Below are 25,605 nucleotides of genomic sequence, written 5' to 3'. Positions count from 1 at the left end.
GATTCACGCACACACATACACACACACACACACATATATATATATATATATATATATATATATTTTTTTTTTTACAAATGGTATTTTCACAAAAGTTTTATAGAATTCTGGATCCTATCCATCCCTAAGTGATCTCACGGTGTATTTAAGGCCTGAGCAGTTGAAAAAAAAAGTGTAATGGAGTGTACAGTAGAATTTCCAAAGTGCGATAGCTGTTATGAGCAAAGAGTGTGAACAATTGTGAGCGAAATGTTCTTTGTAAAGTAAAAGCCTCATAAGTCAGAAAGTGCTGTGAAAGTTTTTTAGAATATGATTTACCCTTAGTAATTAAATCCAGCATTAAAAAAACATTGTGCATAGGGTATATAGGTGTGTTTTCTGTAGTGGATACACACTTTAAATATATATTTAAATATAAAACTTTTGTCAAAATACGAAATTAAGTGATCGAACAGCGCCCCCTACTGCCCCCTCTCTCTCTCTCTCTCTCACACACACACGCACACATAGTGTAGTATTGTGATTTTATTTTTATTTATTTATTTAGCAACGTGCCTTTAACTTTCCATAAATTATACTTGCTTAATGTAATTCTAATATTAATTCAACCTTAAAACATGTATTCGCTTTAAAATATAAGAGACACAGTGTGTGTGTGACATATTTCTGGAATGCTCTCTCTCTCTCTCTCTCTCTCTCTCTCTCGCTCGCTCGCTCGCTCGAATACATGTCCCATAATGCAGTGCAGGGATATCCGGATATGAGGTAGTATATTTTCTACTGCATTGTGGGAGCGGGAAAACGCCGGAAAGACGCACGCTGCTGGAGAAGCTACTACAAAGACTTCAACAGTAAGTCTATAACTATAATGTTAATATAAACACACTGTTTTTTTCTACTCTTTGTAGACAGTGTGTATGTGTTTAAGCCGCTGTAAAACCATCGAGCTACTCCACTTTTTTAAGTATTTTAAAAAGATTAGCTGTCTCTACGACATCGCCGTTAGCTTCATAGTCAGTTTGTCCGATCCACCTTAAATAGTGCAGTTTTTAAGGTGGACAGTTCGAAAGTTGCGATAATTTTGCTTCGTTACCTTTTTGCGGGTTTTGGAAAATGGTGATTATTTTCTGTCTACAAATAAAATCAAGATTTAATCAGAGTGATAACATTCTCTAACATGTAAATAAAACCCTGGGCGTTTATCAATACTCGGAGAAATTCGTTATCTCTTACCTGCGAAGATGTAAATTAGAGGGTTTATATCAGACATTTAGCTCGCAAACGTAGCTGTTCTATTAGACCTCGTTTTAGGTCAAAAGATTTTTTTATTTTTCATTTTTGTCTTTACATGTATCTGATTCTGCACTAATGCAAAATTAATAAATGCAGAATAAATGATTCCTCACGCAGAATACAGACGTTTATTATGGGTGAACGTAGACTAACAGCCAAGAATGAATTAGAAGTTTGAAGCTAGACGTTTGATGTAGTTGTATTGCAGCTTGTCTTGGACTTAACAATTGAACCGTGTCTTAATCAGCTAACATTAAAATATGAATTGAAGAGGATTTGTTTTAATCAAGCATTTTATAAATCCCACTGAAAACGTGGCAGCATGGGTAACGTGATAATTTAATTTAATGTTCAGGGTGTAAGAGTATCATAAGTACTGAAATACACTCGACCTGGACCTGATTTTTCTCATATGTCAGTGTAGCTGTAAATAAGTGTACTTTTCTTACTATGAATTAATCTTATTTTTTCTTTTTGCAGCAGATACAACAATGTCGATTGGTGTTCCTATCAAAGTGCTCCATGAAGCTGAGGGTCACATTGTGACTTGTGAAACCAATACTGGTGAAGTGTACAGGGGGAAACTGATAGAAGCAGAGGATAACATGAACTGTCAGGTAAAGTCTGCACTGATGTAACATTTTATTATTCTAAGGACAATATAAATAATATTTAAGTTCATACACATACCCCACTTCCAAGAACATTGGGGATTTTGTTAAATGCAGTTAAATCAAGTGATGGGTTTATTCTCTTAATCCTCTAATAAACTGACAAATATACAGGGATTTCCAGTGTTTTCACTGAACAACTTGATTGTATCTTGTAAATAAAAAAGACGTTTTGGATTTTATGTCTGCACCACATTGCTAAAATTGAAAATATATAGAATATTAAATGTTAAGATTTTAAACCTTTCGCAATAACAGGTGAGTTAGTAACACACAGACACCATGAATGAGTGTTGAAAAAGCATTCATAAAGGCTGTTTTTCCAAGCAAAGAGGGTTTATGTTTCAACACTGTCCAAAACCCGAGAAAGGTGAGAAAATTGTCAGATACAGCCTTTTACTATTGACTACATAATATTTTGACATCGTTCTGGATCCTCTGAGCTATTTAAGCTTGTAGGGCAGTGGTTCTGAATCCTAGTCCTGGTGCGTCTCTGACCTCTGATCACAACGCACGTGGTGCGACTGTAACAACCTTTTTCTAGTTGAAGTGGGTGTGATAGAGACAGGAGGAATCTACAACATGCAGGGCTGTGCCCCACTCACTACTTCGGTGTCATTGCATGCGAATCAGGCATCATTCATGCAAATCATCAAGAAAAGCATCCTTTATGCAAGAAGATTTTGCCAGGCTTTATTTATAGCATGGTTTCATAGACACAGCTTGACTTTTTTTCTGTGGCCCAGATCTATGTTTGAAAATATCCTCACCATACTGATGTATGCAATCTGGGAATGATGGCCTGTAACTGTTGAGCAGCTGAAGACTTGTATTAAGTACAGGGCAAAAATTTCAATGGGGAACATGTAACAATTAGTAGTGTCCTCACTTGCCAATCAGTTTAATTATAAGGAAATTAACAAGTATAATTAAAAGGAAATATGGTGTAAAACTGGTTAACATGCTCCTGTCCCAGTGTTTGTGGGTGTAGCAGACATCAAATATTAAATGCATTTATAAAAATATTCACCAAGTTGAGCAAGTGAAGTTTTGAATCTCTTTGCACTATTGTCAGTTAAAGGTTCAAGAGAAATAACATTTTTGTTTTTACTGCATTTCACACAATGTCTTAACTTATAGGGTTTGTACATTGAACCTACACTCCATGTCACAATGTGCCTAGGCACCATTGACAGTGTGTAGTTGGTGAACTTGGCCAACAAGGTTAAGTGTAAAATAGGTGTGTTAATACACTGCAAAAGCACTATATTTGCTTGCTGTAGTGAAAAAAATAAATTATTAAATTTTCCTATTCAGATTTCCTAGTCTGAATGAACTTAGAGATTTTAAGTGTAAGATGTATGAAAAAACACTAATGCTGTAACACTTTGTTGATGTTTCAGATGTCAAACATTACTGTGACATATCGTGATGGCAGAGTGGCACAGTTGGAGCAAGTCTACATTCGTGGCAGCAAAATTCGCTTCCTCATCCTCCCAGACATGCTGAAAAATGCCCCCATGTTGAAGAGCATGAAAAATAAAAACCAAGGGGCAGGAGCTGGGAGGGGCAAAGCAGCTATTCTTAAAGCTCAAGGTACAGTCTTTATTAACCATGGAGATCCATAATAACTATCTCTGCTTTTATATATATGTGTATATATATGTGTGTGTGTATATGTATTTACTAATTAAGTTATTAATTTTTTTTTATCTTTGCACTAAGAATTGGAGTGTCTAAGTATTGAGATAATTGGACAGTATTCCTTCAGTGAATATCCACTTTTTTTATAAATTGAGCGCTTGATTCATACTTAAAATACAAGTTACTTCTAATCTATGAAGAAGATACACTAGATATTGGAACATTTACTACGAGTATTTGATTGCATTTTGTAACAGACATTAGTGAGTGCAGGTATAGATATTGGATAATTAGTTCTGGATCAGAAACTCCGCATAGCTCATGCCAAAAGTACTGGGTTGTACTCTGTCGTTACAGGTAATGCAGTTCACACTGCAGGGCAGCATATCAGTTTAGGTGATGCTTAGCTTTGCCCATGGTTTGCTAACACTGCATCATTCTACTTCTTTCAGTGTTGGTACTGGGTGCATGTGGGATTTTTCTTTCCCTCACCCTCTAACAACAACTGATTATTGTTGCTGCTGTTTTATGCTGGTCATGCAGCTCTGACATTTTATAGCCTTATTCTCAATTCTAATAATATTTGTAATATTATTATCTCTCAATTTTAAATGATTAATATTTGTTTGTTACAGTGGCAGCAAGAGGTCGGGGCAGAGGAGGGCCAGGAGCAAGAGGAAACATTTTCCAGAAAAGACGATAGTTCAATCAAGACTGTTTTCAAAGTGTACAGTTTCCTGTTTTACCTTTTTTTATATTGATACCTTGCGTGGCTCAGTAACCAATTGATTTCAGTAATGTTGCAGGAGTATGATTTTTTTTTTTTTTTTTTTTAATGTTTGTCTTCCCCTCTTTGACATAATAAATGAAAATGTACTTATCTGTGACTCAGGGTTGTTTTTTGTGTAAAATGAGTAAGGTATAATTCATATGTTTGGTGATCAGATTTCCTTGACCAAAATTTCAGGTCAGTGTCTTCTGTGAAGTGTGCATTAAAATTGTTTTTAAAGCTGGAAGCTTCACTGTATTATATTAGTTAATAGTTTTTGTTCCAAAATAACGACACTTGTTTATCCCATATTTAAATACCTGTTAAGTACATTTCCTAAAAGAGGTTCATTGAAGGTCCTTGTCTTTTCGTAATGCTCATGGAATTTTTGGTTAGAAAATTAAGTCGTAATATTTGCTTTTAAGAGTTGGCCCTTGGTGGTAGTTTAATGACAGGCCTTATTTACATAGTAAATAGCTTTTCTACCTATAAAAGACCCAACAATGAATATAAAGGTTTTTATTTTTTGTTTTTTTTAAACGGACAGACTATTGATAAATCCTGCTTTGTGCAATAAATCATCGTCTGGTTCCACTCAGTGTAAGCTATTCTGAGTTTTTGGTTCTCTGTAACTTAATATCTTGCGTTGTTTTGATTATGTTTGTTAATGATTTAATTATGGTGGAATTATGAGGAGCCAATGGCGACTCCCACTTAAACCTGTCTCCGGAAGTAATGTAGACAACTTAAGAATTAGGTAGCATTCCTTTAATTCAGCCTCTGGAGGTGTAAATTTGGATGGACTCATGTTTGTGTCGGTATAAAGGGGGCTATGTCTGAGGATGTAAATTTGCGTAGAATTTCCTCTTCTCTGGGTATAAATGTGATCATTGACAGTGAGAATGTGAGTGGGTGCAGAGGACCTGCGTGGTAGATTTGGAGTTACCGTGTCCCAGTTACGGCGTGGGTGTAAAATACAATTGCGCGCCCTTTTATAAGGATGTACATTTGGGATGAGAGGACCTGTGTGTATGTGGGTGTACATTTGGGAGTAGTGCCCCTGTGTGTCTAAAACTATATGTGAAGAATCCCTGTGTTTCTGTGTCCGTCTAAAATTCTGTGTTGATTTCGGTGGAGTACCGCTGTGTCTATGTAAATTTGGGAGGAGTGCCCCTGTCGGCGATTTACCACTCGGTGTATATTCGGGTGGAGTGCCCCTGTGAGGGTGGCATGGCTGAGCTGCTGCTGTTTGATTCTGCCCGCACTCAGAAGAGGATGCAGCATCCACATCTCAACAGCAAACACCGTTAAACAGGGCGGAGAGAGGCTGCTTTAACACCAGAGAACAGCGATTCGACTAGCCGAGGTAGGAATACAGTTGTCACAGTCTGCATTTCTTTTAAAGGGTTTTTTTCTGCTCTGTTGTGATATGCCCTTGCCGTCGGTTAGGATTTTCCCCAACATCTGTTTCATAAGAGATCCGTTAGCTTAGCCTATTTAGCAGAAACAACACGGATATAAATAATAAACTGTAATATTATACAGTAATTATAAATATTATATGTGCCCGTGTCGCTTAGACGCTTCTCCGGGCCTTTTTCCAACCTCTTTATGTCGACGTGTTATTTATCCGTTTATTTTTGGGGGCCTTTTATTGCTCAAACTGTCTTTTATCGGGATGTTAGCAAGCGAGCTACTTCCAAAGTCCCGGACACTGGTCTACGTACAGAGTCTGTTCTGGCTGAAGCTCGGTTTAAATAAATGCGAGCGTTTCCTTCAAACAGTTTGAACGTAAAATCAAACGAATGTATTAATCATCAATGTCCACAGTCATCTTCGTCAAAAATCAACGAGACACACACAGAAGCTGAATTCTCAGGGACAGAGTTTTGAAAATCAGCTGAAGTCCGAGAAAATATCGCCAGCTGTTTTTCTATAGCTTTTAGGCCTCTAGCTATAGTTCCTGGAATGGGTGTTCACTGAGTACAGTTGTTAACGGCCATGTTTCAGAGCTTTAATGCAGTTTACAGCTGTCTTTTCTGTCTGTAGCTTCAACTAGGATAAAACGTAGACTAAATTCCACAATAACACACATTTTCCCTTCATTTACGAGCCATAGTAAATCAGCCACACTTTTATTGTAATGAGAAATGTATGTAGTGCATACAGTTTCCATTTATGAGAATGAAAATGATGGGCATGTTTCTAATTTTCTGACACCAATGTAATATTTCGTTTCCTGTTATTCCATACCCATTTTCTGCAGTCCATACAAACTAATCTGAAAATACATTATAATTACCTTTTTGTTTCTACTCCCCTTGCCACAACCCCACTTACCATAAGTGAACGTTGTAGTTCTACAGCTGTTTATTAGTTTACACATTAACATACCTAACTGACACAGTGTCACTCACTCCTATTTAAAACCATGATGCAGACCTGCTTTTCCCCCCAACAGACTGTTTTGTAGTGTCTTCAGTGTTTAAATGAACTGCTCACTGCACCCGCCATTATGCTGAGGTCCACTCATTTGATTGAAATTTATGATAAACCGATGGCGTGTGTAGTTAGTTTGGACAGAGTAGCCCTGTGACCAAATAAGGTCTCACTAATGTGCAAATGTCTTAACCTAAAATATTCCTATAATTAATCAGAAAATACAGTTAAACTACGTATTATTTAGGCATGAGAAATGCTCATTAAATTTAAGTGTTTAAAAAACTGATTAAATGCATTATGACAGAGGTTTTGACCCGGGCCTATAAGTAAATTAATGGTTGTATTTATTTATTTATTTATTTAAAAAGATAATAATTTAAAGAGCCTCTTCATTCATACATTAATGCTGAACTTATGTGTGTATATATAAACCACAGCTAACAATTGAGCCCACATTTGTCTGTCTATATAGGTTATGTACATAGAGCAATGTCCTGGTGCATGCTCTGTAATTCATCATAGATCAAAGTAGGTCATACAGCGAAGTAAATGTCTTGAGATTAAAATAACTCAGCAGACCAGAGACTCATGTGGTTCAGCAACAGTCTTGGTCTTTGTCTTTGCCATCATTTCCTTCTTGAGTTTAGTTCAAAGGGACAGGGCAGCTTCAAATGTATGTCACAATATGTTTTGCCTCAAGATCACTTTTGATCAGAATGTTTTTATTTTTAACCGTGCCATCTGATTGGTCTAGCTAAAGCTTTCCTATTGGTTCATCAATTGGCTGTCAAAACAGAGTCAGAAAATCGTTCTGCAAAAAGAGATTCACACAAGTAGCAGAATGTGTGGATATTTGAATGGAAAAAAGTCCACCTGTCACATTTGAAGCCTCAAAAATCTTTGCCCTGGTACATTTTAAGCCATTTGAAAGGTATTGATTAACACATTCACAACATTTGACTTACAGATACAAACCTTTTCTACACATTTAAAAATTATTTCTAATCATTACAACTATTTTTTTCATATTTGTGAATTTTAATTATTATTATTGTTCTTGTTTTAAATTTGTGCATTCAAATCCATTTGTGTATTTAAATATTATGTGTATGTAGTTGCTCAAATTACGTTACACCTGAGAGTATTGTTTTTTCAAGCTCAAAATTTTTTGACCATTTTTTTACCCATATATTTTATTGGTCAAGTACAAGATAAAACAAATACATTGTAAAAGTACAGTTTTTTTTCAGTATGTTGCAGATAAAATACAATTAAATACTGTAAGATCGAAGATGCGTGCAGTTTCAATTTTATATAAATGTATTTCACATGTTCTTTAGTGAAGTCAGTAGTTGTACTATGAGAACTGTATTACACTGCTTTCTTTTGCTTATAGTGTAATGTTAAAGATGTGAGAAAGATGCACATTTTAAAGATTGGACATAATAAATACAGGGGTTGGACAATAAAACACCGAAACACCAGGTTTTAGACCACAATAATTTATCAGTATGGTGTAGGGCCTCCTTTTGCAGCCAATACAGCGTCAATTCGTCTTGGGAATGACATATACAAGTCCTGCACAGTGGTCAGAGGGATTTTAAGCCATTCTTCTTGCAGGATAGTGGCCAGGTCACTACGTGATGTTGGTGGAGGAAAACGTTTCCTGACTCGCTCCTCAGAAACACCCCAAAGTGGCTCAATAATATTTAGATCTGGTGACTGTGCAGGCCATGGGAGATGTTCAACTTCACTTTCATGTTCATCACACCAATCTTTCTCCAGTCTTGCTGTGTGTATTGGTGCATTGTCGTCCTGATACACGGCACCACCTTCAGGACACAATGCTTGAACCATTGGAGTCACATGGTCTTACTGGTGCAATGTGTAATTAATGAAGATTGGCCACCAGACTGCTCCAATTTAGCCATGAAACCTCCAACACTAAAATGACAGGTGTTTCAGTTTCATTGTCTAACCCCTGTACATTTACAATGTGTTAAAGTGAAATGTGTAGATAATCATAAAATTTGGATGGGTCCTTATACAGTAGCACTGAAGCCATGATGTAGGTCTGACCCAGCGTAATAGCGACAGAGAGAAGGGGTGGGAGTGGGTGTAAAGTTTGTTTGTGTGTAATGAAGAATTACACCAGCTAGTCATTCCACTGTCACTTGGCACTCTTTTGTCATCCTGGTATCAATACTGCAACACCTGCTCTGACAAATGGCTGTGACATGGGTGAGCGCACAAGGCTCATTGAGGCTTTCTGTAGGTGAAGTTGAAGGTGGAGAAAGAGGCAGTGTGTAACAGCCTCTATGTGACTGATAGAAATTCACCCTGACGTTAAAAGCATCTCGCTGAGTGCACCAGCTGCTTCATTTCTGAAATGTTTCATTATTTATGCTAGGTTTTCTGATCGCAAATAAGAGTCCTGTTGTCTTTTTCAGTAGTTCAGCTAGCAGGGAGAGATTTTCAGAATTGTGGTTAGGAATTGTGATTATTATTTATATTGAGATTTTGTTCACTTTGAAGTTGTTTTTCATTGTTTAACTCTCACGTGGGCTCTATTATTCATTTCCCCATAGGCATAGTCTCATATTAGATGACTTTCTGACGGATGGATAGAGGGAGAGAAGCTCAGTTTTGTCTCTCTCCTCCTCTCTTTGTTTAAAGATTGCTTCTACTCTGCCCATTTCAATGGAATAACTTCTATTACATCAGAAAAGATTGAGTCTGCCTGAAGATGATTCATGTCTCATCTTGTCTTGTTCTTTGCTCAAAGAAACCCACAGACTAATTTTTCTTCTTAGAAGAGGAACTCAGCTGTTTAGATTTAATACCATAAGGTGACTGACTACGTCTGATGACTGGTGTGTGTTTTATGTGAAGGTCAAGAACTACATCAAATGCCACACACACATACACAAAACGAAGTGTATTATGAGTACTGCAGTGCTTTGGCTTATCTGATCTGTGTCCTGGACTCTAGTACACCATACACGTTATTGCTCTACCTGCCTACATTCTCTTACTTTGTTTGCTGTTACTTAGTGTGTACTGTCTGCCCCCAACCCCAAAAAATCACACTGCAATTTAGCCTGTAATAAACAAAGTCAATGAATAGTTAGAACTTTTCCAGATTGTGGGTAAAAACTGTAGTACACATCCACATGGTATTTACATGAATGATTATTATTTGCATTATCAGCTGTAGTTTCATAAATTACATTATGAAGATGGCCTCCTTGTTGTTCTATTCAGACTACAGCTGGCCTTTTGTAACCATGAAACCTCATTTAAAATGCTCTAATGTAATGTAAAATGAACAGAGTCATTAATATGTTCAGTCCACTTTGGCCTGTGTGCCTCCTCTAATGATGAAATCAAATGCGTTCAACTCTACTTACAAATTTCAATAAAGTACCTATCTGTCCACATATAAAAACAAGTGCTTGAGGCAACAGCACTGATAAATGTTGAACCAGTGATCCAGATTGGAGAACACTAGATAGACTGAGGTCTTTTGTAGATTAAAAATGTAATCTGTAACAGTGCTGTTTTAATTATTTAGAGCAAATACAATGCTTGATCTTGCTGAATTTAAGCTTTCATAGTTCAAAGTTCTTTTTATGTAGAATAAGAGATATCTGTTGGCTTGTCATGTGTGTGTTTTTGGGGGGACAGGGTCTAATGCAGAGGAGGCTGAAAGTCAGGTAAAGCAAGATCTTTGGGGACTCAGGGAGAGCAGGGAATAGAGATGAAGGAGCAGGTAGAGCATAAGAGAGATTGCAAAAGATGGAAGGCAGAAGGAGGATGGTCTCTCTGTGGAAGCGAGAGAGAGAAACGAGGACACATGGAGGTGGTGGGCCTGCCCACACGAGTTCTTCTTTCTGAGCCCTCCAGAGTGATGAATATCTTTTATTACACCTGCTTTTATTCCTGTAGCTGCCTGAGACCCACACTGCTCCCACACACACAGTGAATATCTCCAGTTTTCACACCAACAAGGAATATTATTGCCAAAGGTATAGCTTTATCTGCCCAAAACAAGCTGTGAACAAACATAGGCTTAAAGGAAAAACATAGTAAAAAAGCAGACTGGCATTTTCAGTCAGGTTTTGGAACACACAGAAGTGCTGGCCAATGTATTTCTACATTAATATCCCATTCGTAGTGTCCTCCCAATAGTATAGAGTTTGTGATATACATTTTGATGTATTAAAAAAAACATGGCAGCATGGTGAATTTATCTTGTTTGCTGGTTTTGCACATCTATGTCAGTAGTCAGTTTTGTGTCTCTACCTATCTTTGTCCTCCCTTGATCCTTTGTCATTTATAGGATTGAAAAATATCAGGAAAAGCAAAATAAGGGTCCAATGAAAAGCAGCCTTGTAAGGTTTCCAGGACAGTCTTTAAGTATAGCTTAACAGTATTTGGTGAGCACGGGTACATTAACCTTATTCATTTAAACTGTAATTCATTATTAATGCCCGGCACAAACACAGTGTTAACTAGCTTCACTGATAGGACTTGTTTGCCCTTCTGATATTGAGCTGTGACTGTCTGTATGCAGCTTTTTGGGGCTGTGATGGTCAATTTTACACCAGTGACCTGACTTCGAGTGAAGCCACAAAAAACATACAAGTTCATGTGCTCTAATCTTTGTTAAAATGTAGAGCAAAGGCTGCAGGGCAATTAAGATGCTTTTTGTTCGCTGATCTAGAGCTAGTCCTTGAGGAACAGTACCACCATGTTCGGTGCTTCCAGCTTTTTCTCATAACTCATTCAACCTTTTTTTCCTACTCTTTACAGCAGGGCCCTCTGCGCTTCTAATGGAGGGGCAGTTGGGAGGTTTTTCGGAAGGACGCCATGTTTCCTTGTGTTTCCTCCTGGCCTTCTGCTGAAGCACCCGCAGTTCTTGGCCATGCCCCGCCCACGTCTCCAAGCCCGCCACCCAATCAGCCACTTCCTGACCTGCTGCATGGTTGCGCTGTGCTGCCGCCCTCAGCCCCACCCCTGAGTCCCTGTGCCAGTGACATGGAGTCTGTCATCGTGGTGACCGAATACGAGCCCAGCGGCACCCCAGGGCAGGGGGGCGGAGATGAGGAAGAGGTGGAGGATATGGACAGCTCAGAAACGCCTGAGTCATCGTCAGGTCCGCCACCACCCTTTCGCGCACCCTCTTGTGACCTTTTATCTCACACTGTGGGACGGCCCGAGGCTCTTTTCCCACAGGCACAAGAGCACAGAGGCAGACTCAACCTCTCAGACAGGAAACTGTCGCTTCAGGAGCGCTCCCAGACCCTGTCCTCGCCCTGTGGATCACCCGGCATTAACGGACGATACATCTACCCATCCCTGCCCTACTCACCCATCACCTCACCACACTCTTCTCCGCGCCTGCCCCGCAGACCCACAGTGGAGTCCCACCGAGTCTCCATCACGGACCTGCAGGTACACAGCTGTGCTGGGTTGCTTTGGAAATCCTTGAAAATTTAGGAAAACTTTCTTTTCAGTATTGCTGACTATTATACTCCAATACAATGTAATATAACAGACATGCCTAATATCAAAGAAGTGTTTGAAGTTTTCACAGGAGTTATTGTGCACCCCCTGCTGAGATATGTCAAATTTGCTCGGAGTGAAACACTTTGAAGTAAAGCTGTATATTAATGAAGTATCACAATTATATAACGTTATATAATAGTTGCAGCATTGCCCCAAAAATTTTAATCCCAAGCACCAGGATGACTCAAACCCCTTCAGATACGTTTTGACAAGAAATTATTCAGTCTTGAGTAGAACTTGTATTTTTCTCGTTTTCTGGAATGGCTGCAGCCTCAGCAAAGCAAAGGCTGAGCATAAAAACCTGAGGTAAGGTCTCAAACATGAGTAGATGTCTTTGCCCTGCTAGAACTTTCATTTACCAGCACAATCCCCTGTAGCTTACTTTTTAATGCCAGTAGAAGACAAACTCCATTGCAAAAATTGAGGTTGCAGATGTTTAGCTAGTTTCCCCTGCTCTTTCAATGTGTGTTTGTCAGCATTTGCTTTATTTGTTTTAAACCATTTGCTTTATTTGTTCTAAACCAAGTTTCCCTTGGAAAACACTCTTATATAGTCTAGAGCATGTGTGGCAATGTAGGCTACTAAAAAGAGTTTCCTTGTAGCATAATTGTTATTCATCCACAGGAGATAAAGATCTTAGCCATTTTTTCTGTTTTGAAAGACTCATTTAGAGCATTGTGTTGTTTTGAAATACTTTTAGCTAAATTCAAGACAAGCTCATTGATATTTTCTTTTTCACCCTTTATTTTCAAAGGACTGTGTGCAGCTCAACCAGTACAAGCTCAAAGATGAGATTGGAAAGGTACTTTGATTATTGTTTTTTACCATTTATAGATAAAATGCTTTGAGCTTCTCTGAAATGTGAGTGCTTTATTTGTGAGGAGAAATCAAATGCCCTAAATTATTATGATAAAAAAACAAAATACACAGATAATATTGAAATGATTAGAACAGATTAGGCTGAAAGGGAATCAGAATAAAACAATGCAACAGACAATAATGGTTCTGCATACAATAGTGGAGGATGGATACTGACAGCAGTGTTTTTGATGTGTATTTACACTGATGCTGTGAGTGAGAGCGGTGGCTCATGAGCCTCCCGGAGGTTGTTAGAGCGGATAGGGAGATTCCTGCTATCCTCTCATCTCTTTGTCTAAGCACTGGAGCCCCTGCTGTAACCCCAATCTGTTCTCCCAGCTGGGAGCTAGTGTGTGTGTGTGTGTGTGTGTGTGTGTGAGAATGTGAGGAAAAATATAACTAAGGCTTGGTCTGTTATTATCCAGGAATGAGACGGTGTCATTATCAGAGATTGTGTCTGCTGTCTAGGTTAGAATTGCTATTCTGCTGTTGGATAGAGTAATTTTTAAAAGCTTGACCAGTGGAGAAAAAGATTCAGCACTGCTCTTAGATTGTGACTGTGTTAGTCTCCATTTTATAACACAGTGTCTTACTTTTACTTTCCCCTGTAACAAGGGCTCCTATGGAGTTGTCAAACTGGCCTACAATGAGGATGATAACACCTACTATGTGAGTGCACATGTGTCTACATTTACATGGGGTTGTTCTGTTGTCTCACGCCTTCAGAAATATTGTGGAAAGCCACAGGCACACCACCACACCATTTGCATTGGAACGTATCACCACAGGTTACATTTCTGAAAGACTGCATAGCTCAGACTTGTCTCAAAAATAAGAAAAATTACATGTACAAAATGGTTAATACTGTTTGACATATATTTTGTGATGTTTTTTAACCTAATAGCAACAATTAACCTACAGCTAAATAAATATGGTTTTATTTATTGTGGAAAGTACGTGCAGAGAAAGTAGTAAATGAGGCTACAAAGCCATCTGACTGCACCACCATTTGAAGACCAGGCATTTCTCAACAACATATATATTGTACAGTCTCTGTACTGCTTTAACAGTGGTATGAATAAATTGTAGCCTGGCTGTCACACACGAGAAAAAATAACCACAGTGCAGATGGTAGTGCTAGTGGCAGTCCTTCAGTACACAGATAATATGGTTAGTTATTGCATCTATTACCATGATCAAACAGGCTGACACAGTGTATGTATAACACAGCCTGAATTACAAATGCAGAGTCGTGCATATGTCACACAGCACGGACCCTGGGTTTCTACTCTTATTTTCTCGTTCTCACTCCCCTTCTCCCCCGCAGGCCATGAAAGTCCTGTCCAAGAAACGACTGATGAGACAGGCTGGCTTCCCGCGTAAGTGTCTACCGTTAAACAGATGGACAGCCCAGGAGGGTGTGTGTGTGTGTGTATGTGTGTGTTAGTTAGGGGTGAACTATTTGGCAAAAATATAATTCCATGACATTTGGAGATGTTTTCTCAACACGTATCATGATATTTTGACACAGATGAAATGCAGTAGTACTGCAGCATTTTAAACTGTCAAGAACATTTGGAATACAGTGATTTTTTTTTTTATTTATTCAGTAATTCATATGAAATTCTTCACTCAGTCCAAACAAACAGTGCTGTTATGGTCTTTCTATAATGAAACATGATTAAATGAAAGTGCTCAATAGGCCATTGTTTATTGTGATTGCAAAATTTAACACGATAATTAGACATAATTTTGATAATAATATTTTGGGGATCAGCTGATTCTTGGATGCTCAGGTAATCGTTATTTCTGCTCTTGCTGACTGTATAGGTAGACCTCCTCCCCGAGGGGCCAAATCCGCCCCAGAGGGCCCTCCTCAGCCCAAAGGTCCTCTGGAGCGGGTGTACCAGGAAATCGCCATCCTCAAGAAGTTGGACCATCCTAATGTGGTCAAGCTGGTGGAGGTATGTGTCTGTGCATGTGAGTGTTGTTACCCAGTAGAAGACACTCTCTTGGATGCTTATTGTGGTTACTTTTATGTGCAGGTGTTAGATGACCCTAGTGAAGATCATCTGTACATGGGTAAGTGCGGCCGTAAAAATGGGTATTTAAAACATGTTCATTGCTTTAAACCTCAATACAGAACTGTTCTTATTCCAACATTGATTGTTTTTTCTTCACAGTATTTGAACTGGTCAAACAAGGGTGAGTAGTATTTATCTATGCAGTAATGTGCAAGTAATATATTCATTTATTTAATTTTCAGTGCAGTCATTAAGTACAAATAAGTACACTGGACACCTAGGCCACCAAGCTAATGATTCATGCCTGAGATGAGATATGAGATGATCAGCTTGCATAAAAAACAGGAAGTTTTAAAATCAGTTTGAAAGTCAGTGGTATAAAAGAATATATAAAATAATGCGTTTTCAAAACTGCTTTTCTAAATCAGGCCAAAATGATTTTGCCAGTCTTTCCAATAAGTGAAGGCATCTTAGCATATTGGTTCTGAAAGGCTTTGTAGCTGTTCATCGATTGATAGTTGTCCTTACTAAAATACGAATTAAAAGCTGGATTCTGAAATAAAATAAAAGAAAGATGGTCTTATATTATTCATATTATATCATTATTTCTGTCTTTTAATTATTTAAAAGCTTATTTTCTTATTTCTGTGTGTGTTTACAGTGCAGTGATGGAGGTTCCTACTGATAAGCCACTGAATGAAGATCAGGCCCGCTTTTACTTCCAGGATTTACTTAGAGGAATTGAGTACTGTAAGTTCTTCATATATAATCATTTTTCGGATTTATGGCTTTAACAGTGACATACTCATTTAACATGTGTAAGAAGCCTATTTTTCAATTTTGATTGTCTTTATTTCTTATAGTACATTATCAGAAGATCATTCATCGGGACATCAAACCATCTAATCTCCTGGTTGGAGAAGATGGACATATTAAGATTGCAGACTTTGGAGTCAGTAATCAGTTTGAGGGAGCAGATGCACTGCTGACCAGCACAGTGGGAACACCGGCTTTCCTTGCTCCAGAGACACTCTCTGAGACACGCAAGAACTTCTCTGGCAAGGTTAGAGAGAGGGCAGATTATTAGGCATTCAGGTTATATTTAGAAATGTAGCTGTATGAGGATTCTGCAGGCTTATACTGATATTTAGTATTTACCATGTACATATCTGTCTGAATCTTAGGAAAAAAATCTGCGAGAATATACAAAACAAATTTTAAATATGAATAAAAACAATATTTTGAACTAAATATATGCTTGCTTTCAGGCTCTGGATGTTTGGGCTATGGGAGTCACATTGTACTGCTTCGTCTTTGGAGTGGTAAGATTGTGTTCACATCTCACAGCAGTGACCATGTCAGTGAGTCAGTGAGTAGCTCTGATCATTGGATTGTATCAATGTCCGTGTCTCCCGCAGTGTCCGTTCATGGATGAGCGCATACTGAGTCTGCATCAAAAGATCAAGACTCAGCCGGTGGAACTACCAGAGCGGTAAGTCTTTAAGTATTTATGATTTTCTCTCTCGCGCTCTCTCTCTCGCTCTCACACACACACACACACACACACACACAAGCAAACTTTCTTTCTGTTTCTCCCTTGAAGGCCACTGACCCAATGTTCTTATATAATTAACAGTGCAGATGTGTCTGATGATTTGAAAGACCTGCTCTTTAAGATGCTGGATAAAAATCCTGAAACCAGAATAACAGTGCCCCAAATCAAGGTCAGTGTCTATACATCTTTTGGAAGCATGTTCACTGTGGGACAATGAAACTGGAAATATTCACCTCTAAGATCATACCAGCCTGCAATTTTAAGATGTTGCTTCCCACTTTGTATGTGCTTGTCAGGAGCTCTGTATCTGTTTCTGTAGCAGTGCCTCTCTAGGGGGCAGTTGTTTTATAGCAGTATATTTTCAACCCAGAGTAGTTCAGCAGTGTCTCTTGTGGGTTTTTCAGGTACACCCCTGGGTCACAAGACATGGTGCTGAGCCCCTTCCTCCTGAGGATGACAACTGCTGCAGTCTGATAGAGGTAACAGAAGAGGAGGTGGAGAACTCTGTAAAGCACATCCCCAGTCTGGCAACAGTGGTGAGTACCAAGTCTCTTGATTCTTGACTTGACTTAGTGTCATTTGTAATAATATTTAATTATTATAAATGAATGTGCAGTTGTTTTACTTTAGAAATGTGAAGATTTTACATTCATATGGCATTTAATCTTTTCTAAGGAATCATATATAGCCAAATCAAATTGTAGTCTGTCAGAGACATAGACTTCTGTTTGCAGACACTAAGTAAGAATTTGTGTACTTCTGCAGATCCTGGTGAGGACCATGTTACGGAAGCGCTCATTTGGGAACCCTTTTGACTGGAGCCGCAGGGAGGACCGGAGCCCAACCACACATGGGCAAACACTGACGTAAGCGTCCCCTTGCTCTCGTGTTACACAGGCTGTAACCACAAATGTGAATGTGTATGGGCTACGTAACTTAAGATGCTTTCACTGGGCAGGATGCTTAAGTGGTTTCATTCAGCATACTGACCCAAGTGCTGTGTTTACCACTTGGTGCTAAAATTCTAAATAAAACAGCAGAGTTGATGTATTCACCTGGATCTGGCCAGTGGTAGAAAGCCACCATATCAATGTTTAGCCATGGTGGTTGCATTACTGTGGTCCAAGAGGCTGGACTGGATCTTTTTAAGGCTTGTTTTGGGCACAGTGTTTCGAATGGTGTGTTTTTGAATTTTATTATTTGTACACCTGACAGAAATGTGTTCACTGCCAGTTTTCCTCTCTATATATATTACAATAAAAATTAATATCTGGTTTATTCCACTGCTCTGACCATTGACAAAATTGGGAAATCAAATTCTTGAATGAAATCCAACTCTTTCATTGTCTGCTGCAGTATGCCGTTGTTGCTGTAGGCAGTTGCAGAATTTTCCTTTGTAGCGCCATCAAAACCATGGGTGTTCTGGTTTGCAGTCTTCCATCTACTGTCACACAGACAGTAAATGCAACATAAATTATTTTGATAATAATAATATAAAGTGATCCTATAACCCTTTTGGATAACACTTGGGTTTCTTAAAATAGTACATAGTGTATTTACATACTTTCCACCGAAACACATTATCAAAACTAAATCAAATGTATCTATTAGATCTACACCAGGTCCTGACTCTTTGACATTTGGATTGAAGGTTTGAAGGATTGAAGATCTTTGACTTGTCTTTAGTGCAGTTGCAAAAACATTTTCTGCTTTTTCATTTATATCCTATGTTTTTAGCTCTGTATTAAATCTACCATACACAAAATCAGCAACAGATTTTCACTGTGGTGTTTCCCTCTCTCCTGCCCTCTAGAAAAGTGAGAGCAGGGAATTTGAAATACTGCTACATTCATGGTAACCAAAGGTAAAAAAAAAACTGCTGGCTTGCTAGCCCTCCACCTGCTCCTTCCAACGAGGAATTAATCATGCCCATTTTAATGACCATGCAAATGAAGTGAATGAAAATGTAGCATGTCACATTAACGTTTTTTGAGCAAAGATTTTCTCATGTTAAGTGTAGTATAATAGGTTTAATAATGACAAACAGCTTTTATAAGTACCCACTGTACGTAATCTAGGGTGACCAGATCTTAGATGGTGAAAAAGAGGACACGTCTCTGCGGGGGGTGGGGTGGGGGGGTGGACGACTACTGACGTGCAGACTGACCAATTAAATGTTTACAGAGAGGGTTATCGACCAATAACAGTAGCTCTACAGTCAGACCGTCAAATCAGAAGATTTTAGGCTACTTCACCACGCCCCCTTCCCACTCAAGCGAACCTATCGGAGTAGGGGAGGGCGGGACTAGTTTGTCAACGAAACTCTTCTCGAAATTCTATGTACGCTCTAGAAAAACAAAATCCCGGACGTTTGTGAAATTCCGCCCGGACATTTTTTAAGTCTAAAAAAGAGGACATGTCCGGGTAAAAGAGGACGTCTGGTCACCCTAGTAATCTCCATTTGGTTTGTATTCATAACTTGCATGTGATATTTTTCTTACGAATAATGTCGGATCAGAGGCACACCTCTATGTCTCTAAAGTGATCAATTCAAGATGTTCTTTCCCAGGCCTGTCCCTGCATGCTCATCTATGTCAGTGGATCCTTAAAGGGTGCATATTGTGACAAAATCAGTTTTTTGGGGATCAGGCGCTCTTACCATCACACAAGCTTTAAAATTAAACAACTTTGTCTTGCACAGACAGCAGGCATTTCAGAGTTGTCCTGCCTCCTCGATATTCCAGTCATAGCGCTGAATTTGCATCTTTATGGCAGCGCAAGAACGAGGTTAAATGTAATAAAACAGACACAATGAGTGCAGGTAACTTAGAGTGCTGATTAAATATGGAGAAAACAAGAAGAAAGAGAGCCAAGCGACCGTAACTAAAACCTGCGTTTCTGCTCATTGCACCTTACTCTCGGGGAACTCGGGTTTGGTTTCAACACAGTCTCATTCACAACAAGAGCTGAAAACTGTTGTGCTACACAGGACTGTTCAGATAGGATAAGAAAAGTGAGACTTGTGGAAAAATGGGTATAATATGTCCCCTTTAAGAAGTGGTTAAAGGTGAAGAGCATCCTGACTTGCAGTCCAAATGCCTCTTGTCATTTTTATAAAATGTTTCAGTTTTGTTTGTTTTTAAATGCATTACACTATTTCTGCATGCAGTACTACTCCTGAGGACATGCCAGTCAGATGTTTGGATGTGTCTGCCTCTGATCTGCGTGTATAACTAATTCCGTGCAGGGCTGTCACAGTTAATCAATATACATAGATAATAGCCACTAAAAATATACCATTGCTGAAAGTAAGTTTAGTAATATGTAATTTAAAGTTATGTTTAATCCTATGTTAATGTGGTAATTTTGTAATAATAACTTGTGCTGTTTTAGTGTCAATTTCTGTTCTCTTTATAAATGTTTAATGTGCCTGCTTTGGCAGAGACGTACACGAACAATACTGAATATTGCATCCGCCTACAATTCCCATATCAGTTTATCCCTGTTTGAAGGTTATGCATGGCTTGTCGTTGTTCAGCTAATTGCATTTGAATTGTTTGGCCTGATTTCATTACTCAATTATCAAAATAATTGGTGGATTATTACTTTATTTCTAACGTAATCAATAGTGACAGCCCTAATAAAAAGCCATGTTCTCTAATGTTCCATTAAACCTATTTTTTTTTTACATGTAACAGCTAACACAAAACTTCTAATCTTACAATGTGTGGATATTTTAAAAAACCACATTTGTCTGTTTCCTAGGAAACAGGAGAGTGGGGAAGGCATGAGAAGCATGGACCTGCCCTTTGTGGGTGAGGATGAAGTGCTTTCCTGACACTTTGGGCCTCTCTAGCAGCACTGGAAAGGCCTAGCATCAAAAACGGTCCACCTGGGAAGTGGACCACCGGAGGATTGGAAGGGTTCAGAATTCCCAGGATCTGGACGTGTAACTGGGACATAAAACTGCAGGAAGGGCTCCTGGACTGTGGATGTTGGGCTACTTGCCTATGCCATGCATGCATCATTTGTACAGTCCTACAGTAGCATGCACTGTATGTCCGTCAATCAGGTCTCTGCTCTCAGGACCTACTCTTCCTTACATTTGTGTGCATGTGGTGTGTGTGTGTGTGTGTGTGTGGGTTTTCCCCCTCCTGTCTATCTTGGAGGCTGTGCTTGCACTTTCACTGTAGCGGGGGAAGTATTTGAGTAAAAATAAAGACATGTGAAATGTTAAATTTTGAGGCAGCCATCTTCAACCCCCCTAACGCATGGTTCAGAATAACAGGCTGCTTGGTAATGGTTGTTCTGACTACTCTCAGTTGTTGATCAGAAAAGGGAAGAATGTAATAATGAAAATATTCTCATTCATAGACACTTTTAAATTCAAAGAAGGCCTGGGTAATAGTGTGGTGAAATTGGATTTTGAGGGTGATTGGCAAGTAACTTGATAAGCTACAGTCACTGTTGTTGGAAAGAGACCAGACCTAGAGCTAGAGATGAATAATTAAATGATCTACAATGATTTATTACAGGGCATTAATAATCAGTCAATGGTAAACAGATTCTGAGTAGCATTCTTAGCATATTCCAATGTTCCAATGCTTCAGGTAAGTTATAAAATTACAATACTTTATCTTTTGCCACTGACGTATAGCTGAAGTCAGGACGACCACTGCTATAACTATAATAAAACAAAAAAAACATTTTTTAAATATGTAAGCACATAGAGGGCCTGTGTACAATCTGGAGTTTGCCCAGCAGGGGGCACTTTAGTACACAGGTCATTATTGGGTTCACCGTTTATTAAGATTTGGAGTTCACAATTTAATACAATTTAATAAAGAAACACAAGTACATAACATTCAAAACAAGAAATGAAATATTTCAAAAAACAATTGTGGTGAGAATATTATGTAATTTATTATTATTGTTGAAGTTGTTATTAATAAATTTTACCATAAAAAAATAAATATATATAATTATATATATAAAATTACTTTTAGATATTACCCACGCCTTCTCAAACCTGAATATGTTAAAAAGGTTACAATTCCCATGAGTGAATTGGCTCAGTTCTACAAAAGAATACATAGATGGCTCTATAAACCCAGGTGATTTACATAATATCGCTTTCTAATATTTCCACATCAAAACTTATGGTGTGGAAATGATACCAATCATACTGTATTGGAATGAAATAGCTTCCTACGACTTAGGATGTTCCAGCGCATGGCAACTCCCATGCATTTTATAGCTGTGCACACACATTAGGATCTCTCTCTCACAGTGAGTTGTTTCAACAAATACATTAATGGTGGATGTCACTAGGCTCCACAGTTTAAATCCTCCTTGCATTGTAATTCTTTAGTTGTTGTGCAGTAAAAGACTGCATCATTTGTGAAGATATAAACACAAAAACATGTAAATATTGATTCCACAGAATTCACCAACCTACCATTGAACATATCCATTGTAGGACTTTTTTATGACTCTCTATTCAGGGTGATATCTAAGGGACAATGCAGATACTGTATGTATGCATGTTGTGTGTGTGTGTGTGTGTTAAGGTCTCAGAGCTTTGGGTGTGTATTATAATGTATACGCACTGGCTAATGGGCTAGATTATTAAATCAAGGAACTTGTGGTGTTTTTTATGCAGAATGTGTTTAAGTTCATGGGCAATTCCAGTAGTGGCACAATCTCATGTTTAAAAAGAAAAATGTGTTAATCATCAAGTGATTACCCAACATTTTAAGGGTATACTGAACTAATTGGCTTTTGTTATAGCTTCTTCAAATTTTTATAAGCGTGAACCTTTTAGTCATTAAGAAGGTCACAGTATTTTACTGTAATTTCGCAAATTCCTTGTCGTAGACTTACCAAAATTATACTTACTGGTGCATCTTAAAGCTGTCATGGTGAAAGTGTATTAGTTATTGCCATTTCGATATCAGGAGTAGAGATTACGTTTTTTTAGGAAATACAATAACTATTACAATCTATGCATGACTTGTCACTTGTTGACTTTTTTGGATACAAATGTATGCCTTACATTTCATCTACATACGTTTAGAGTTTTGGTACTGTAGTGGAGAGAAGGGATCGGTTAGTTTAGACCCACAGTAGTGTAGAAATTGAAGAAGATTTTAGTAATGTGCTTGGACTTGGGTTTTCGAAATTAGTCTAATTAGTCCAAAGCTCTCTTTGTCTTTTTTTATTATTATTATTTTTAATGTACATGTGTTTTGCCCCCCCTTTGCCCTGTTTAGGTGTAATTAAACATGTTAATGAGTGGTGCTTTCTGCCACAGGACTTCCTTTGTGACTCAAAAACAAAAAAAAATACAAAAAGAAAAAAGCTATTGAGAACACAGTTCATGCTTCCACATGCTAAGGATGGTCTCAGCACAAGCATGTTTTGAATGTACAGTCACCAGATTGGGTTTTACAAGCAAGTGAAGCCACCGGTCCTCATTTGGTTTCCGCTTTGCTTCTTGTATGTCTTCTCTGCAGTACTCTGAGGGTCATTTTTGGAGCTGGATTTTTATTTTTATTTTTTTGTGTATGTGTTTATAACTTTTACTATGCATACGGCAATCTCAATTTGTGGTGCAGTTCCAGACTTTTGTCAGTCAGTCTGTTGTGTTTGTTGTGTAGGGTGTTGGTTATTGAAGGGTAAAACGGAACAGGAAGTCTTATTGGGACATGTATTAGGAATTGATAAACTGTATGCGTGAACACTGATGTTCAGAACGTGTATATAAAGGCAGGATCTATAAGGGAGTATTTTTTAAAGTAAAAGAAAAAAAAAGTGGAATTCTGTTGATTTTTTTAAAAATTTGCTGTATTGAATATTTGAGATGTAAACACTAATTCGGAATGATTTGCTGTGATGTTATGCATTGTAGAGAAATTGCAGATTAGATATCATTGAAGTGATGCTTTAAGGTGTTAGGGACTGCAATTCCTAATAAATGAACCTGCGGTGGTGCAGCAGGTAGTGTCGCAGTCACAGCCTGGAGGTTCGATTCCCACTCCGGGTGACTGTCTGTGAGGAGTGTGGTGTGTTCTCCCTGTGTCCTTGTGGGTTTCCTCTGGGTGCTCCGGTTTCCTCCCCCAGTGCAAAAACACATGTTGGTAGGTGGATTGGCGCCTCAAAAGTGTCTGTAGGTGTGAGTGAATGTGTGCCCTGTGAAGGACTGGCGCCCCCTCCAGGGTGTATTCCCGCCTTGCGCCCAATGATTCCAGGTAGGCTCTGGACCCACCGCGACCCCGAACTGGATAAGGGTTACAGATAATGAATGAATGAATGTTTTTTTGTTTTTTTTAAATAGCTTTGATATAGTTTTTTTTCAGGTTAAAACCTCATCCAAAACCTATGGTAGTATGATGTCTCAGGCATCAGGCAAAAAACCTTTTCTGGTTCTGGTAGCCTTTGGAAACATTCACGTCTCAAATATCTGTTTCTTGGCACCAAAGCTGTGAACAATTGACTCTTAATTTGTTTCCCAGTTCATTCCTAATGATTTTGTTTACTTCTTATCTTCTAATCTTAACCATTTAACTATGCAGAGGTTTAGAAACATCAGTAGAATTCCACTTTGTCTGAATGTCTATTGTATGACAATAGCTTTAGTGAACCTTTGAGGAGATAAAAGCAGGCTAATTAGCCCTTTAACTGAATATGGAACACCTAACAGTACATTTTAGAGAAACGCATACATAACACATGTAGCTTTGTGCTCTATGATCCTCAGCAAGATATAGATGAATCTGAACTATATTTTTAAATTTAAGAATGACATTTGATTTGAACATCTTTTATACTTTTTGAGAAAAAGCAACACTGACAGATGAGCTTCTGTCTTCTATTCAAAATTTTCCTTCCCTCCATGTACAAGCTCACATTTACTGAACAGACCTCGTTCAAAGTAGACTGAGATGGACTGCAAGGGTTCAATTTTTTGAAAAATTACAATAATAATATGAGAATGCTGTATGATATTTGTATTTGTAAAGTATGAATATTTAAGCTTTTTTCTTCATGGTACATGCCCAGTTTTACCTGAAGGGCTAGGATATCAGCATCCATATCACTTAAGCGAGTAAGTTTTAGCCACTGTAGTTTGATGGTTTACATGGACATAACTGCATGCCATCCATATAATAACACTTCTATTTCTAAGCATGTTGGGACTCTTTACGGGATACACAATTACATCGCTGTTGATCTACACTTGTATCTTTCTTTGTATCTTGTTCATTATTTGAATAAATTAAAGTTGCCTTTGCTCTGAGTTTTGTTGAGCTTATTTCTTGTATTCCGTTCAAGGAAACCTACATTATTCCCAGAGTGTATAACAAATGCCTTTTGATCAGCATCATGAGCAGGATACATTCTCATTACAAAGTGACTAATATTGGTATTTTTTTTAATAGTCACATTTTAAAAAAGCAAATGTAGACGATTGTGTGCCTGACATGTACCATAAATGATAAGTCTCACTGGAGTGTATAGCTTCAATAGGAATCCACCAGAGGGAGCTAGATGGCTGAATCCTTTATGCTGAACAATATGCGTACAACAATATACCCAACACATCCATCATATATGAGAATAAAATACGTACTACACAAAGTAGTCTGACCCAAATTTATATGGGTTTACAGGTGAGGTGTTCCATCTTTTTTTCCATGTTTAATTCTCCCAACGCCGCACATACTGCGCCTTTGCGTGTGTGAGAGAGAGAGATATCGGTGACCGAGTGTGTTTGTA

At 38.3% G+C, this 25,605-nt stretch overlaps 2 protein-coding genes across 4 annotated transcripts; both read left to right on the top strand.

The window, feature by feature from the left end:
* The first annotated feature begins 716 nt into the window (after positions 1-716).
* Positions 717-4,483, top strand: snrpd3l (small nuclear ribonucleoprotein D3 polypeptide, like). The gene is made up of 4 exons (XM_066646589.1): positions 717-851; positions 1,774-1,910; positions 3,368-3,560; positions 4,244-4,483. Exons 2-4 carry the CDS (start codon positions 1,785-1,787, stop codon positions 4,309-4,311), a joined length of 387 nt encoding a protein of 128 aa, XP_066502686.1. The 5' UTR covers positions 717-851; positions 1,774-1,784; the 3' UTR covers positions 4,312-4,483.
* An 813-nt stretch (positions 4,484-5,296) lies between these two features.
* Positions 5,297-25,116, top strand: LOC136668180 (calcium/calmodulin-dependent protein kinase kinase 2). Of its 3 annotated transcripts, none has more exons than XM_066645527.1 (17): positions 5,297-5,743; positions 11,638-12,276; positions 13,145-13,192; positions 13,864-13,917; positions 14,576-14,627; positions 15,079-15,212; positions 15,294-15,330; positions 15,432-15,453; positions 15,934-16,022; positions 16,136-16,335; positions 16,541-16,594; positions 16,691-16,764; positions 16,909-16,996; positions 17,232-17,363; positions 17,593-17,693; positions 18,641-18,691; positions 20,593-25,116. In XM_066645527.1, the coding sequence occupies exons 2-17, from the start codon at positions 11,692-11,694 to the stop codon at positions 20,663-20,665; spliced, it is 1,794 nt and encodes a 597-aa protein (XP_066501624.1). In that variant the 5' UTR covers positions 5,297-5,743; positions 11,638-11,691; the 3' UTR covers positions 20,666-25,116. The 3 variants fall into 3 exon arrangements, with proteins under 3 accessions (XP_066501624.1, XP_066501623.1, XP_066501625.1); XM_066645526.1 differs by having other exon boundaries at positions 11,635-12,276; XM_066645528.1 differs by lacking the exon at positions 18,641-18,691 and having other exon boundaries at positions 5,300-5,743; positions 11,635-12,276.
* Positions 25,117-25,605: the final 489 nt, after the last annotated feature.

Source organism: Hoplias malabaricus, chromosome 15, assembly GCF_029633855.1.
Source record: "Hoplias malabaricus isolate fHopMal1 chromosome 15, fHopMal1.hap1, whole genome shotgun sequence".
NCBI lineage: Eukaryota > Metazoa > Chordata > Actinopteri > Characiformes > Erythrinidae > Hoplias > Hoplias malabaricus.
Note: the sequence above shows the minus strand (reverse complement) of the source record. Positions and strands in the feature narration are given on the sequence as shown.